Source organism: Pelobates fuscus, chromosome 4 (assembly GCF_036172605.1).
Source record: "Pelobates fuscus isolate aPelFus1 chromosome 4, aPelFus1.pri, whole genome shotgun sequence".
Classification (NCBI taxonomy): Eukaryota; Metazoa; Chordata; class Amphibia; order Anura; family Pelobatidae; genus Pelobates; species Pelobates fuscus.
This window is the reverse complement of record NC_086320.1, coordinates 209,972,040-209,989,904: the sequence shown is the minus strand read 5'-3', so window position 1 is coordinate 209,989,904 and position 17,865 is coordinate 209,972,040. Positions and strand designations below refer to the sequence as shown.

At 47.2% G+C, this 17,865-nt stretch overlaps 1 protein-coding gene across 1 annotated transcript in view; it reads right to left on the bottom strand.

Moving 5' to 3' along the window:
• The window catches only part of PTPN3 (protein tyrosine phosphatase non-receptor type 3), a 263,560-nt gene that overhangs the window by 149,484 nt on the left and 96,211 nt on the right, over window positions 1–17,865 (bottom strand). The window contains exon 2 of the mRNA XM_063451879.1: window positions 10,668–10,822. Coding sequence (XP_063307949.1) covers window positions 10,668–10,805 — 138 coding nt within the window. The 5' untranslated portion in view covers window positions 10,806–10,822. The remainder of the gene's footprint in view (window positions 1–10,667; window positions 10,823–17,865) is intronic.

Sequence of the window (17,865 nt, the reverse complement as noted above, 5' to 3'; positions counted from 1 at the left end):
TATATAAATCTACTCAGTGGTCTGGTAAAATCATAGGCAAATGGGTATGTGAAAAGAAGATATATTAGCTTGACACGTTCGTGCTGCCTGAGGAAGTGAATATTTATTCACAAAACGCGAAGGAGTTTGCACACGAACAACCATGGATCAGTGAGCTCTATTTGCTTTGCTTTTTGACCCCTGATGGCCTCGATATTCCACCTCTCACCAACCGAGCACGCCCGTCGGCACTTCAACACAGTGTGGGCTCTCCCCTGCAAGTTGAGGATCTCTATTGAAGCACACAGGGTCTACCATCTAGGCTTTTTGCTTCCTGGACTGCACAGGTCAGAAATAGACATTTATTACTGATTATATCCACGCCTATTGAGACGGTTTATACACTAAGCTCCAACATGAGGAATGCATTCAGCACAGTCTCATTATAGGTGTTTAGCCTCATACTGATCACTATCTGAGCGGGTAAGGAATCGGCTATTACGCCTTACTGACATTGTTTCGGTTTAGTTCTTTATACTTTGTATACATTGTATTTGACATTGTATATTCAGTGTTTTCTTTTTTTTTTTTTTTTTGACAATCTTTATTTTCAATTTTCAATTTACACATAACGAGCGACAAGGACAGGCTTTAGCTCGTACTCATCATCAATAACATAAAAACGTAACATAAATGAGTGGCATAAGTGGTAATGACACGGCGAGATTAAATCACAACAAAGACATAAATAGGGTGCCTAAGAGTAACCAAACTAAGCAACTGGTAGACATGCACGTACATATATTTGTAACCAGCGGTTGACACCATCGTGAGGTCTGTACCGTGCTGCGTGGGGGAGACTTAGGATGCCTCGAACCAATAGGGCGTACTGGGGGAGACTCCCAGACGTAGACAGTAGCATGTGTGGTGGTAACGGTATCAACATATACCACAAGCGTAGTTACAACTGCATTGGTGAGTCACGTAATAAGGAGACACAGTCTAAGCACATTCATTGGCTAGAAAACATTCAGGTGTTCATGATCATCAATACCCGCTGGCAATAGAGCATGTCCTGTATCGTGCTATGGGGGGGAGTGAAGGGACTCCTCTAGCCCGTTGGGCATGTGGGGACCCACTCCTGATTATGAGTTGTGCCTCGCATGAGGGTAACAGAAACGGGGCGTAAAGTACGTGTAGTTTCAGGAAACATAGGGGGCTAACGCGGGTGGGCTGTGTGAGGTTATATAGCCCAAAACAGTGAAACCAGGTGGGGACCACCTGTGGGGTTTCTCAGATTGACCATAGTGGTAGTTGAGTTTCCAGTTTCTGCGGCTGTCAGTGACTGGGGCTACCGGTGTATCGGCCTGGAACATGTCACGTAAAGGAAAGGTGGGGTCCCCAGTTTCAAAGGACGGTTCGCCACACCTGGTCGTGGAGTGTCTGCGGGGCGGTCTGGTGAGTGTAGGTAGGGTTCGTCTGGGTCTATAGTCTAGGGGTCCAGGTCATACAGGGTCCGTAGTGTCGGGCATTCGTCGGGGTTGGATTCGGTACAGTCAAGGTCGGGGGGTGTCATCAACCCTATATCCGAGGTCGAGATATGGGTGACAGGCAGCCTAAGCGGGGCAGGGCTTGGGTAACGGTTAGCCTATGTTTCATCGCAGGTAAGTGGGGAGGGTGTGGGAGGAGGAAGGGATGGGGACGAGGGGGGGGGGGAGGGGGGGGATCCACGGGCTCCGGTCCCGTCCATCATAAGGTACCACAGCCATGGCATCCAGATGTGGTCACATTTCTCTAATCTGCCTTGCAGGGCTGCCGTGAGTGATTCCATGTGGTGTATCTCCCCAACCCTGTCTAGCCACCGCTGGAAGGTGGGCGCGCCCTTTTGTCTCCACATGGTAGGTATGAGCGCTATGGCTGCAGTCAGTAGGTGTCTAAGCAAGGATTTTTTGTAGGCAGAGATAGACATGTCAGTATGGTGTAGGAGCATAGTGAGGGGGTGGAGGGGTAGGGTGATATCTGTTATAAGGCGGATAGCTTCTCTGATCCGTGTCCAGTAAGGGACAATATCAGGGCAATTCCACCATATGTGGAGGAAGGAGCCGTCTGGCCCTCCGCAACGCCAGCATTCATTAGGGATCCCAGGGTCTATGCGGTGAGCAACATCAGGGGTCCTGTACCAGCGCGTGAGAATCTTATAGCCTGTCTCCTGAACTTTGGAGCTGATGGAGGTTTTGTGCGTCAGTATAAAGATCTTGTCCCATTCCTGAGCTGTTAGAGTAGTCCCTGTCTCCTCTTCCCACTTTGTCACATATCTGGGGTGTGTCTGGTGTTCGTTGTGTAAAAGCGTCGCATACAGCATTGAGATTCCCTTGTCTGGGTGGGTTCGAGAGATGCATAGGGATTCGAACTGCGTGGGGGGTCTGTGTAGGCACTGTTTGTTTGGGAATGTCTTATAGTAAGCCCGTATTTGAGCATAGTGGAAGTGATCCAGTCCAGTGGGTACCTTATCACCCAAGAGGTCCGTGAGGGGTCTAAGTTGCTGTCCCTGCAGGAGCTGTCGGAAGCTAAGCCAGTCGGGGTCGGGAAATGAGTGTAGGTCCGCTGGCGTGAGACCACCTCCCACACCCGGATTGTGTGTAATAGGTGTGAGGGGGCTGTCAGTAGAGGTGAGTTGACGTGTATACCTCAACGAGCACCAGACCCGTAGTGTAGCGTCAATCAAGGGATTGCCTGTTTGCAGTGAGGAAAGCGTGAGGGAGCTGAGCCATAATCGGGAAGGGAGCGCTCCCCTTGCCTGCCCATGTTCCATGGGGACCCACAGTTTAACCGTGGGGTGGGCATGCCAGTCTATCACTCTGAGTAGGTGTGTCGCGTGGTAGTATCCTTGAAGGGATGGGAGGCCCGCGCCCCCTTTGCTTTTGGGGCGCTCCAATAGCGCCCTGCTGACCCTGCTCGCCTTCCCGTTCCATACGAACTGCCGAATGGCTGTGTTCAGAGATTGGAAGTATGCTCTGGGGATAGTGATAGGGACGGCCTGGAACAGATACAGGAGACGTGGCAGCACGTTCATTTTTACCACGTTGATGCGGCCGAACCAGGAAACGTAGAGGTTCCTCCAACGTTGGAGGTCTGACTGTACTGTCGCGAGTATGGGTAAAAAGTTTAGTCGGTATAGGAGTGACAGGTCATTGGGCAGCCAGACGCCAAGGTATTTAAGTTTGGAGTCACACCAGGAGAAGTGGAATTGCGATTTTAGGTGCGCGACCTTCTCTGCCGTGAGAGATATCGGCAGGGCTTCCGACTTGCTCAAGTTAAGTTTCAGGTTGGATATACCGCCGAAGGTCCTAAAGGCTCGGAGCAGGTTGGGAAAAGAGATTGTGGGGTTATCTAGAAAAAATAGCATATCGTCCGCATAGGCGGCCACTTTGTGTTCTACGTTGTGGAGTCTGTACCCACTAATTCCCCCGTCCTGTCTGACCGCCTCCAGGAAGGGTTCTAGAGTGAGGGCAAACAGGAGGGGGGACAGAGGGCACCCCTGTCTGGTTCCGTTCCGGATGGCAAAGGGGGCAGACAGAGCGCCGTTAACCCGAATGCGGGCCGTGGGGTTCGTATATAGGGAGAGGATCCATGAGCGGATATGAGGGCCGAATTGCATGTGGCGGAGGGTGGCTTCAAGGTACATCCAGTCTACCCGGTCGAACGCCTTTTCCGCGTCTGTGGAGACCAGGATTAGGTTCCTCTTCGTCGACCGGGCAGAGTGGATCATGTGTAGGGCTCGGGTGGTGTTATCACGCGCCTCACGCCCCGGAAGGAATCCCACCTGGTCCGGGTGGACCAGGGTGGGGAGCACACGGGAGAGCCTCATGGCTATGGTTTTGGCGAAAAGTTTGAGGTCGGCGTTGAGGAGGGAGATCGGTCTGTAGCTCCCGCATTCCGCGGGGTCTTTGCCTTCCTTCGGTATGACCGTTACGGTGGCGCGTAGGGCATCAGTTGGGAACCGACCTTCTTCTAGCAGAGAGTTGAAACCTTGCACCAGGCATGGGAGCAGTATGTCCCTAAACCTGCGCAGGTACGAAGTGGGCAGTCCGTCCGGGCCTGGAGCCCTATGGGTTTTGGAACTTTTGAGTGCAGTAGCTAGTTCCTCTACCGTGAGCGGTTGTTCCAATTCCTCAGCCAGGTCTTCCGGGAGCGTGCGGCCTATATGGTCCGTGAGGAAGTCATCTATTTTGCGCCGATGTTGGCGCGCGTCAGTACTTCGGTCGGTGGTATCCAAATTGTAAAGCTCTTCGTAGAAGAGCCTGAAAGTCTGCAGGATATCTGTCGGGGTCCTTTTCATTGTCCCGTCCCGTCCTTTGATTTGGTGTATGTGATGCAGTCTCTGTCTCTGTTTCAGTGTGCGTGCCAGTGTCCTACCACATTTGTCAGAGAACTCATAAAAGTGTCTGTTGGACTTGCGAATGGTGTGTAATAGGTTCTGGGATAGGAGGTCCTTGAGTTGTCTACGTGTGTCCGTGAGGTGTCGATAAGTGTCGTCCGTTTGGTCAAGTTTATGTCGCGTCTCTAGGGTGGAAATCTCACGTATCAGAGCTTGGGTTTTGGCGCCGTGTTCCCTCTTCCGTTGAGTGCATAGCCTGATCAAGTGTCCCCGTATTACACATTTATGTGCCTCCCATATAGTGAGGGGGGCGACATCTGGTGTGGTATTTTCCTCAAAGTATTGGGTCAGTGTCTGGGCTACTTGTGTGGTGATATCATTGTCAGTCAGGATATTTTCATTAAGTCTCCAGTGGCGTTCACTGGGTTTAAAGAGCGGAGATTTGATTGTAACCTGGACCGGTGCGTGGTCCGAGTCGTGCTGTATGCCAATGGAGGCGTCTATCAGGAAGGGGAGGTATTCCTGTGCAAGGAATATATAGTCTATCCTGCTGTATCTGGTGTGGGCCGCTGAGTAGCATGTGTAATCCCTGTCTTCGGGGTGCGCCACCCTCCAGCAATCTATCAGGCCTGATCTAGCTAAGGATTGTTTGGCCTGGCGTATACAGTGTGAGGGGATGGTGCTGGTGCCCGCGGATGAGTCCATCCGCGGGTCCAGAGGAAGGTTGAGATCGCCCGCCAGGACCAGTGTTCCCTCCCGGAATTTCTCTAATAGTGCAAGGGTTTTTGTTAAGAACCGGTGTTGACCCTTGTTAGGGCAGTACACCGTGGCGAAAGTGTACCTATGGTCGGCGATTTCACCCTTGACAAATATGTACCTGCCCAGGGGGTCTGCCTGCGAGGCGGAGCTGACAAAAGGGGTACTGTGGGAGAAGAGAATGGCGACCCCCGCTCGTTTGGCTTCGGGGTGATTGGCGTAGTAGCCTAGGGGGAATCGTTTATCGCTAATCAGGGGGGCATCTTTACCTTGTAAGTGTGTTTCTTGAATAAATGCCACAGAGGTCCTTTGTGCCCAGAGGGAGCGTAGTAAGTGTCTCCTCTTTTCGGGAGAGTTAAGGCCTCGAACATTATGCGTTCGTAGGAGCAAAGGCGAGGGCAGATAGCTCGATGCCATGGCTGTGTTTGGGCACGGAACGCGTGGGGGGGGGAGGGGGGTAGAGGAAGGAAAGGCGATACGGGGGGGAGTAGATAGGGGTCGGGTCAGGGGTTGAGTCAGGGGTTATAGGCAACCGTGGCCCTAGGTCAGGTATGGGTGACCTAATATACAGGTGGGTCCGTTGCTGGGGGACTAGGAAGTCACGTGTATGTGGTCCGTCAGGTGGTACCGGGTGTCACGTTCCCCCGGACCACATAGGGGCGGACAGCAACACTCAGGGGTCGTGCGAATCAGGACGCATAGAATAAACAATATATGTGAAGTCAACGGTCTTATTGAGGGGCTACGGAATCATCAGACGTTGGGCGTTCCGTGCGGGCTGGCGTGGGGCGGAACAGGGGACTAAGCCGTGGTACGGCGGGAGTCGGAGCCGGGGGGGCGCCCAGTCTCGTCAGGCTGGATTCCATGGGGGGGGGGACGTCTCCTGGGTATCCCAAGCGCGGCTGGGAGGGCGGGGTTCCAATAATGGTCTCAGTATCCGGAACTTGGGGTGACTTCAGTCGGTCGGGGCGAAACAGGGGGGGGGGGGGGAGGGGAGGGGTGCGCGGGGCAGGGAAATTGCACACATTCTGATAGAGGGAGAACAATTTTGCAGAGAGCATACAGTACAGGCAACATTATTCAGATTTAACAGTAAATAAACCTTAGCAAAGTTCCCCTTATGCTCACAGTTCCCCATGTCTTAGCCACTGGGCAAAGGGAGGTCCGCCAGTACCCGTGGTCATTGAGAACTGCGGCATTACGGGGCGCAACCGGTATAACGGCTATCCTGGGATCGTACTGTGTCTGACAGGGCGTGGGCGGTGCAGGCTGCTCACTATCTTATATGCAACGCCCCGTGCAGCGTGCAACTCCCAGGCCCATTCGAAACTCCCCGCAAGCCCCCCTCCCCCCCCCCAACTAAGGAGCGGGCGGCCGCTCCGTCAACAGCAAGGGGACGTGCCAGATCCGGGAAAATGGCAACTTCAGAAGGGTGGGGTGTATGGTGGTTATACAGGCTAAGACATGCATACAGTGGCGAATTTACTAGTATCTTACATAACGGGCTACAATGCAGTTGGCATGCAATATAACACTCATAACCAGAATCTCCCAATTCCCCCCTCCCATCCAGCGCCCCACCCCAACCTGACACTGGACCCCCCCAATTCTAGCCGTTGAAGCAGCTAACGGTTCCAGGGAGTCCTGTAAAATTAAGGGGAGTCTCGCCATTCGGCGTGGGCAGTCGGGCGGTTCTGGGCTGAAAACTGGGTAGCGTCCCGATCTCCGACCCTGGTGGAGTCGGATGTCAGAAAGAGGCAGAGTACCCCAGTCCCCTGGTCGGGAAAAAATCCGCCGGTGGGCAGTCCCGATACAAAATAGTGGGGGCCTACTCCCGCTCCCCACCCAAAAGCAATAAACGGTGTGTGAAAGAGAGCCCCCCCCCCATATCTGGAGTGTCCCCAAAATGTCGGCCCCGGGTCCCCATGGCCTGCGTGGAGAGGGTAATAACTATGCCCCCCACATGAGGTTCAGTGTGTGTACTTAGCTGTCGTCGATGCTTTCAGATAGGCACATCATCATACGGGGGCAGTTCTGGAGGGCCAGGTGACACCGGGGTCGGGATCAAAACGGGTTCAATTATTCTTCGGGCCCATTAGGGCCTCCCCAGCGGATAGGTTGCGTGTCGTTACGTGCTCGGTTGCGGAGCGGCTCTGGAACCTCAGGGTGGTCCGGGCGTGGCGGAGGATGGTCCAGTATCCAATTGCGAACGTTGACAGGTGGCAGGTCCATCGATCTCAGGAAGCTGGGTATGTCGTTGGGCCACCTCAGGGAGCACCACGTGTTCCCCCGCTTGGCCTGGAGGCTGAAGGGGAAACCCCATTTGTAGGGTATACGTTTCTCCTGGAGGATATGCGTGAGTGGCCGCAGCGCCCTTCTTGCGTCCAGGGTGAGGGTAGACAGGTCCTGGTAGAGCGAAACAGCGGCATCTTGGAAGGTGATGGTCTGAGCACGTGCTGCTCTCATGATGGCGTCTTTAAGCTGGAAGGACAGTAGGCAGCAGATAACGTCACGTGGGAGGCCATCTCTCCTGGGGGGACGAAGGGCCCTGTGGGCTCGTTCTATCTGGTAATCTTCTGAGGCATCTTCTCCCAGAATATGGGTGAAAAGCTGCGTAAGGGTCGTGCCTAGGTTTTCATGCTCAACCTCCGGCAGGCCTCTGATTCTTATGTTATTACGCCGTCCCCTGTTGTCCAGGTCCTCCACCTGTCTGCGAAGCTCGAGCAGAACCGAGCCCTGTCTAGCAGTGGCGTGGTCAGCGGATTGGGAGTGTTGGATGGCCCTGATATTCTCCCCTTCCAGCTCCGTGACTCTTTCCTCCAGGGCAGTGAGGTCCCTACGTACCTCTTGGATCTCTTCCCTGATCGCCGCCCTCAGCTCCGCCACAAGCGCAGTTTTGTCGCCCTTGGAGAGCATGTTGGCAGATATGGACGCTAGTTCAGCAGTAATGTGTGTTAGCTGGTCGCCCCCCGCCGGGCCCGACTCCGGGCCTGCAGTATTGTCCAAGTCCGGTGGCGCGGCCGCCATCTTGTCCGCGTGTCTCGCGGCTCGGGGGCCGTCCGGGTATGCTAGAAAATCATCCAGCGGTCCGGCGTTTTTCCTCACTGGACTCGAGCCCGATGGTCCTGGGGTGCCCTGGCGCTTAGTTTTCCCCATTTTAGAGGTGAAATGTGGCATAGATAAGGGGCTTTGTGGTCCGGGTTCGCGGAGCTCCGGCGATATGCGACTCACTCCATGCACGGCAAGCCACGCCCCCCCTTCAGTGTTTTCTATATATGTTTTTTATTGTATTTTTATCCTATGTTGTTTTATAGTGTGTATATAGCTGTGAATAAAGGGCCTGTTTGCACTTCCACTCCTAACATCTCTAGTGCTCCATCCATTTCCATTCTTATTTGGTTTTATTTTATTTATTTTTTGCCTATAAGAGAAAGCTATAGGATTTTTTTTCTGTATGGAGCTTCTTTAGACTAGTAGTGGAATGTATTTGGCTTTAGAGGAGTCTACTTCAGCGCTTTTCGATATACCTTTTTTTTTTTATTTATGTGGGTAGTAGCACGATCTTGGCAACTTTTGCCATCACATTTCAACACGACCTCTGCCTGAAAAATGGTTGCCAAGAAAAAGTGTATATTTGCATGCCCCCAAATGACACATGTAATGTCCCATAATTCCTAGTGTGTGGTTGCTGCACTGCAGAGAGGAATGAAGTTTGAGCAAGAAAGGGCGAGCAGATGGGCACCATCAGGACTACTTTGCAGCTAAAAATGGTTTGTAAACGCCTTCGTGCCCCACTCAGAAACAGATAGTGGCTGATGGAGACATGACTTACCTTCTCCTCTTAGTTACCGTACATTTTGTATTTTTTTTTTCACTCTCTCCTTTGCTCTATAATTTTTCATCCATGCATCGGCTTCTATTGCTGAACAAAGAAACCCTTTCAGATTACCAAACAACAAGAGGCCCTAATGGCCAAAGCGGCCCACACTCAAGCCGTTATGCTTTTCTTTTACAGTTAAAAAAAAATAAAAAATGGATTTACGTTGCCTCTTCAGTAGTTCTGGCATGCGTTGCTTATCTCCAGCTTTATTGTTGTACATATACGCCAGTGCCCACGATGTTTATGTTTTTCTATATAAAATGTGCTATATCATCATAATGCTGACCAACTGTCTAGATGTATTGTATAGTATTGTCTGCATGTGCTGTTGGTGGCATTGTAGATTACTATGCCGAGATTTCATGCACAACCAAAAATAAAGAATTAAAAATGTATTTTTAAATAGCTTACCCTTTAAAGGAATACTTCAAGCACCATAACACTACAGAGAGCCGATAAGTTATTTATAGTGCTATGAATGTCCTGGCAACCCCCACAGTAAGTAATTAAGCAGTTTTAGGACAGTTTGACTTGTTATCTGGGGTTCATCAGCCACCACTCTCCGCCTCCACTACTTTCAACAGAGAACTGGAAGCTGTGTCTGAACTAAGCTGAATTGAACAGAGGACAAGGTAGGGAGTCTCGTCAAATTCACTTTAGACGCATTACAATACAAAAATATTAAATTAAGGTTTAAGTGATTAAAAATACCTTAAGGCCTTTTGGCAAAATTGTAAAATTACAAGCTGGCTTGAATGCACACTTATATGTAGAGCCTCTCTGTGGCTGCTTGTACCAAAATAAAGAATAAAAATTACATTTACAAATACCTGAAGACAATTAGGTAACCTGCTAGCAGAATTTGAAATTTTGTAGAAGAGATCAGGAGCGGCGTCCAGTAGACCCAGTATTAGTGGGCCCAGTAGACCCCAGATAAAAGTCATACAGTGTGCCCACGTCATGCATGCTCACACTGTGACCTTGAACAAATCAGGGGCAGCTATGCTTACCCTATGATGTATGAATAGGTGGGAACGTTGTAGTGACTTGTAGCAAATTTATGCAGCACTAATCATTATAATAGAAGAAAGTAGACACAGGTCCTTCTAGTATAATCTTATCCAACAAGCATAAGTGGTTATGGTACTTGGAATCTTACTGGATACTTTAAGTCTGTCTGTATCAAATTTACAGTGTTGCACAAAATGAAAGTAATCATACTCAGATGGACTCTGGTTAATAACAAGGCAGTAAGTATAACGAGGATCCATCATCTAGAATTGTAGTGTTCCTCATTATTTTTTCAGAATATTAATGGTCACAATTTTTTCCTGCCAAGTACCTCAATACCAGACTTTCCTTTAACAAGTACCAATAGTAAGAATTTAAAATATGTGTCATTCATGAAATGGTATGAAAATTCCCTGCTGCCCAAAATTAAACACTGACTCACAATATGAAATTATGAATGTATTTAGCAATTATGTTGGCTGAATCAGCAGTGGAAATTTACAGTCAAATTTTAGATGCCACAATAAAAAAAAAAAAAAGATAAAGATAAATATAAATAAAACACAAGAAAACATAAGAGCACAAACACTCTGCCATATTATCCTAGTGCAATATATATGTAATTATTTCTTATTGTTGAAAGAGAAAAAGAGAACTACTTACATTAACTCGGAAACATTGTTGAGATCCATCCAAGAAGTGGATGTTGCAAGCCACCTCTGACCTATTTTTCTCCTTTGGAAGTTCATTAGCTCGAATGTTGTTTATCCTCCCACCCAAAGCACGCAGCCGGGAGTTCATAACGAATATAACGTATCCTAAAACAATAAAGAACAAATATATATATATATATATATACAAAATATATAAATAGTGTTTACCACCACCAAAAGCCCTCTAAATTTACCTTCAGCTCTTCTGTGGAGTCTGGTTAATACTAATTTCCATAAGGATTAGCATATTTAAGTACTTAGGTCACAAACCATGTTTGGACTTCAAAGAGTTCCAGAGTTGTTAAAACCTATGTTTTACTTCATTGGAAGCAATAGTTGAAATCTAGTGTTTTACCAAGTGGGGTAACCCAGATCTCCCTATGAAGATGCATGCTCTTTGACATGAAGTGCTGGCTCACAGTCGATTAAGTTGTAAGGACAATCTGACAGCATCAGAGCACGCCCAAATCAGTGCTGCAATGCCAGTCTGTGAGCAACAAGCTTGCAATGTTACTGCACTGCATTTTACATGGAACTAGTAGAGAGAGAGAGTGTCACCACCTTGTCTATCAACTGACTGATACAAATCAGAGGCCTCTCACTGTGTGAAGCAGTGAGTGCTTATCAGCATTCAGATCCCACTTCATGCTTCACATTAATGTTGATTATAGGTAGAGAACGTCTCAATAATAACATTTAAATAATTTAAATAATTTTTTTTAGAGTGTCCAATTCAAACCACAGGACAAAGAAAGCAAGGGCTTGAGTTTTACTGGTATTTACTTTATAGTAAGACATTTCACCGAATTCGTGCAGGATTGACATTAGAGGCGAACTCGAGGACATAGTATTTCTAAAAAACAGCATAATGTCATCCGCAAAAAGACCAATCTTATGTTCTTTGCCCCCAACTGCAATGCCATCTATCATCGTACAAACGCAAAACATTTCAGCCAAGGGTTCCATTGCAAGCACAAAGAGAAGCGGCGACAATGGGCACCCCTGTCTGGTCCCATTAGACAGTGCAAAACTACCGATGTAAATGCTGTAGCAGATATCTTTGCTGTTGGAGAGCAATAAAGAGTTAACACTGCTCCGATTTAGGGTTCTGGTAAACCAAATTGCAACATAACTTCTTTTAAAAGTCCCAATGGATCCTATCAAATACCTCCTCTGCATCCAAAGAGAGGAGCAAGGAAGGCATTCTATTAGCTTAATTAGGTGAATCAAATTAATGTATCGTCTCGTACTGTCCAGGGCCTTACGGTTCAGGATAAAGCCCCCCTGGTCTTTTCTCTATTAAGAAGGGGAAAATTTGTGCAAGTCTTAAGGACAATATTTTTGAAGACATTTTGGTATCACAATTAATTACGAATATGGGTCGAAAGTTTTGATAAACATTTTGTTCTTTACCAGGCATGGGTAGCGTTACAATCTGTGCGCACAAGGCCTCCACAGGCATTTCCCCAGTTTTGCAATAATGATTAAAGGGACACTATAGTCACCAGAACAACTACAGCTTAATGTAGTTGTTCTGGTGAGTATAATAGTTCCCTTCTGACTTTTTTTCCAGAGAAAAGGAAGTCTAGGGACACCTCCAAGTGGCCACTAGGGACACCGCCAAGTGGCCATTTAGGCCCACGCTCTGCATGGAGACGCTGAATTTTCCTCATAGAGATGCATTGATTCAATGTATCTCTATGAGGAGGTCCTGACTGGCCAAGACAGCATTTGGTCCAGTGCTGATTTTAGCCAATCCAATGCTTTCCCTACGGGAAAACATTGGTTTGGCTAAAAATAGCATATTTTGATGTTGTCACAAAGAGGAGAGAAAAAAAATGGAGATCATTTTGAAAAAGGACTTAAGAAAAGGATTAAAGAAAAGGAAAAGAGAAATTTAAAAATCAATTAAAAAAATGTGTTAACAGAACTATTACTTCTACGTTGCATTACTGCATCTTGTCCATCCTCCTCATCTTCCTCTGTGGTGGCTGTGGTGTCTGGCTAGACAACCTTTCTGGTGTGGTTTGCACCTCCATTTCTTTCTCCTTTCCACTACATAATTATGATCATCCATCCGGAACATAACCTTTACTGGAAACCCCCAGCGATAGCGTATATTTCTGCAATGTAATTCTGAGGTAAATTGCCCAAATTCTTTACATCTTTGCATGGTGACAGGAGAAGGATCTTGAAATATTTTAATATGGCTATATTCTGAAGGTAATCCTGATTGTAAAGTTGCTAAGAAGTCTTCCTTAATTCTGAAATAGTGAAGTCTTGCAATTAATCCTTTAGGTACCTCCTTAGGTGCAGAAGCAGGTTTAGGTAATCTGTGGATACGGTCAATTTGAAGATCTGCATCAGTAAGATGGAGTTTCACTGATTTCACTGATTACTGCCTTCAAATAATCTTCCAATTTAGTTGGTTGGATAGTATGCGGATTACCTCTGATATGCATATTATTCCTCCTGCTCATGTCTACCAAATCAATGAGTTTTGTGTTTGCAGATTTTAATTGTGTCTGCATAGCTTTAAACTGTTCAGTAAGCTTTGACTTATGTTGTAATAAACAGAATCAGCTCTGTGCTCTACATCCGCAACACTGTATTTAATTTGTGAAAATTCATCCCTGATACTTTCTCTTATAGCCTTTCTTAGATTTTGTCTCACAATATAGAGCATTTCCCAGATTTGTTCCATTGTTGCTAAAGAGCCTGGGGGTTCCCTCATTAATCTTTGTATATTTATTTCATTATTGGCTCTCACAGGGCTCTCCCTGAGTTCCTTAGGCTCTCTATGGGCATGGCTCCCTGCTGTTATACTTGGCGCAAGAGACATCCACAGCCCTGCATTAGCCTGTATGTCATCATATAGGTCAGTTTCCATCAACGATGGTGGTATAGGGATCACAGACGGATTTATTACTTTCACTTTGTGGCTCCCGCCACACGAGCCGCGTGCCCATGGCCGTTTCTCTCAGGGAAAGGCGGATTTACTAAGATCTGATACTTTGCGGCTATGTGCCGCCATTGCTGCAGCTGACCAAGTCCTAATAGGATTAGAAGGGGAGACAGATGATCTCTCTGGCGGCAGTATATTACTAGCTGCAGGGGTTTTAGCACAAGTACGGCCTGTACTATGCTTTTCAGGAATAACTGCAGGTTTTCCAGAAATATTACCAGACCCAGATTTTCTTTGTTTCTACATAATCAGGGTGGGCTTAGGAACTAGTAAATATACATTCCACTACAGAAATGCGGTTGTTTTTTTAGCAATGTTTTTCTATTTTACACCAAGTGTCCCTAGAGCTCACTCAAATAACTGCCTTTTAGGTCACTGGCTAGCCATGCCCCCCGTGTGTAGTTTTCCTGCAGTGCTGTAAAAGGTTTTGCGGTTTTCAGCAGTGTAACCTAGCCTCATTAGCCACACCCCTCTCACATTTCAACATGTTCCTGATTCTCAGTCTCTGAAAGAGACATACCTTTTGCAACCAATGAAAATATCTAATATTTATCTATCTGACATGAATGCATCAAATGATTCACACTTTCTAAGGACTGTCCCGTAGCACTCGCTGGTCCACTAGTCTCCTTACCTTCTTACTAGCAGGCAGAAGTTCCTGGTATATAGTCTGAGACAGAGAAAAGGTGTATGTAGAGAGTGTAGAAGAAAGGGGACATGCCACAGTGTTAGAGAGACCAACGTCTGCATTACCTAAACTAATTTTATTGTCAGCCAGTCCACACAAGTTTTTGTTCCCATACATCCCACTTAAGCTTCCACACTTAAAGGGACACTATAGTCACCAGAACAACTACAGCTTAATGTATTTGTTCTGGTAAGTAGAATCATTCCATTCAGGCTTTTTGGAGTAAACACTGTCTTTTCAGAGAAAATAACTCCACTGGCCGCTTCTTAGATGGCTGTGAGAGGTGCTTCCTGGGGCAGTAGTGTGCAGCACTGCCATTCAGTGTCTTCACCCTCTGCATGCAGACACTGAACTTTCCTCATAGAGATGCATTGATTCAATTCATCTTTATGAGGAGATGCTGATTGGCAAGGGCTATGTTGGACTTGTGCTGGCTCTGCACCTGATCTGCCTAGTTGACAGTCTCAGCCAATCCTATGGGGAAGGGGATGTATTGTAATTTGCTCAGACCACCACTTCTGATGATGTCAGCAGACAGTCAGTTCAGAGGCAGAGCCAGCAGCTGCAGACTTGAATACAAGTAATATTTTACTATATTTAGGGAGGCAAGAAGGGGCCAGGGTGGTGGTTTTAACATAATAGGGTCAGAAATACATGATTGTGTTCCTGACCCTGTAGTGCTCCTTTGAGCAAGAGTGTGTGAAGAGTAGTTAAGGTTGCCACCTTTCTTGGGAAAAAAATACCAGCCTTAATCATTTGTATAATTAGTTATGCGTGACATCACATGATGTAAATGACAAGGAGTGACATCAGAGAAAATTCTGTAAAATCACCAAACTACTCACAGTTTGATTCTGCTGTATAGATGGATTGCTCCCAGTGTCTCCCAGTGTCTCAGTCTCGCAAGTCACCCAGTGTCTCAGTGTCCCTATGTATCACAGTGTCAGTGTCCCCATGTCGCCCAGTCCCCTAGTCTCCCAGTGTCTCAGTGTCTCAGTGTCCCCATTTCTCCCAGTGTCCCAATGTCCCAGTGTGTCCCCATGTCACTAGGATACTGGGGACACATTGAGACATGGGGACACAGAGACCCGGGGACATTGGGAGACATGGGGACACTGAGACATTTAGGGAAACTGGGAGAAATGGGGACACTGAGACACTAGGGACACAGACACTGGGAAACATTTGGGGACACTAGGCACACAGACACTAGGAACACAGACACTGGGAGACATGGGGACACTGAAACATTTGGGGACACAGACACTAGGGACACAGGGAGACTAGGGGACACTGGGAGACTAGGAAACACTGGCTGTGAGACAGACACTTGGGGACACTGGGAGACATGGGGACACATGGGGTCACTAGGCACACTGAGAGATATGGGACACAGACACTGGGAGACTTGGGGACACTGAGACACTAGGGACACTGGCTGGGGGACATGGGGAAATAGTGTCTCGTGTCCCAATGTCTCAGTGTCTCCCAATGTCCCTATCTCTCACAGCGTCCCTATGTGTCTCAGCATCCCCATGTGTCCCAGTGTCCCCTAGTGTCTCGGTGTCCCCAAGTGTCTCAGTGTCCCCTAGTGTCTCAGTGTCCCCTAGTGTCTCAGTGTCCCCTAGTGTCTCAGTGTCCCCTAGTGTCTCAGTGTCCCCTAGTGTCTCAGTGTCCCCTAGTGTCTCAGTGTCCCCTAGTGTCTCAGTGTCCCCTAGTGTCTCAGTGTCCCCTAGTGTCTCAGTGTCCCCTAGTGTCTCAGTGTCCCCTAGTGTCTCAGTGTCCCCTAGTGTCTCAGTGTCCCCTAGTGTCTCAGTGTCCCCTAGTGTCTCAGTGTCCCCTAGTGTCTCAGTGTCCCCTAGTGTCTCAGTGTCCCCTAGTGTCTCAGTGTCCCCTAGTGTCTCAGTGTCCCCTAGTGTCTCAGTGTCCCCTAGTGTCTCAGTGTCCCCTAGTGTCTCAGTGTCCCCTAGTGTCTCAGTGTCCCCTAGTGTCTCAGTGTCCCCATATGTCCCCCAGTGTCCCCGTGTTTTCCAGTGTCTCAGTGTTCCCATGTGTCCCCTAGTGTGTGTCTCCATGTGTCCCCTAGTGTCTCAGTGTCCCTGCTGCCTTTCCCTCCATCCCTCACTTACCTGAGCTGTAGAGCTGCTGTCTGGACTCTGTGCTGTGTTGCTGCTCCCCCACGGATCAGTGAGTAGTAGAGAGAGGCAGGGATATGCTGTAACTTCCTATCCCTGCCTCTCTCCACACACAGTGACCCCTACTGGCCAGTGCTGGTATTGCAGAGTAATCTCCATTTATTCTGAGAAAAATACCTGCATTTGTATTGCCGGTATTACTGCAATACCGTCACGGACAGGCAGCCTCAAATACCGGCTGTGCCAGTAAAATACCAGTCAGGTGGCAAACCTAAGAGTAGTGTTTAAAAAAAAAAATTATTTTAAATTATATTTTTAAATGGGCCTATTCCATGGGCCTGGGCCTGGAGCTCTATCAGCCCCTATGTTAATCCGGCCCTGACTGGCGTACATACCGCGGTCGCAGGTGTCCGCCGCCTTGATACATATTAAAAGACTATATGTTTAACATTTATCTGCTGTTTTAGCTTGGACTGATTTACCTACCAATTGGACTTTGATTTATTGCTGCTATAAACATTTAAATACTGCATAGAGATTATTTTTCTGATGTCTTTTTAATACACATAAACCACATCTGAAGAATCCTTCACTTTTATCCATAAAAATTTTTGGTTCCATTGATCTTTAATTGCTCTGTGCTAGAGTGCTTTCTAAAACATTTTGAGCCCCTAAACACTATTTTTGATTGTGTTGAGAACTTTTAAAATTGGATCATCCAACAGGATATGCCAGGACTTTTTGACCTTTTTGTTTCCATTAAAATTGAAAATATATAGAGGATATATTGTTTTTATCATTTTTTCTCCTTTCTTTTTCTACATTACAATATTGTTTCTTGAGGTATTTTAAACTTCAATTAATGATTTATTTAGATTTTTTTTTATCATAACCTCTCTCCACAAAAGTAGTCTAATTTTGCTCACTTGTGATACATTCCTCTGTACAATTGCATCATATTCTGAGGAATTGGCTTGTGTGGTGACAACTGGTTCTCAATTAGCATCTACAGCTTAAAAATATATATATATATTTTTTGTTTTGATGGTGGCATCTTTCACATAAATATTTAAGTCTAAGAAGTGCTACGTTTGGAAGTTAAAATAATGCAACAATCAAGTTATTTCATCTCCCTTCCAGATAAATATTTTGTTTATGAAAGGGTGATCAGACACAAAGCTTGCATTCCATGAGCGTTTCTGGAGAGCATATCTTTCTTCTCAGTAGGCAATAATAAGTTGGCATAATTGATTGCAAACTTGGTACTCCTTGCCGGACTTGAATGAAAAAAAAAGGTCTTTAAACCAAAATGGATTACTTGAATGCCTTCTAAAGAATGCCTTCTAAAGCCACCATCAGT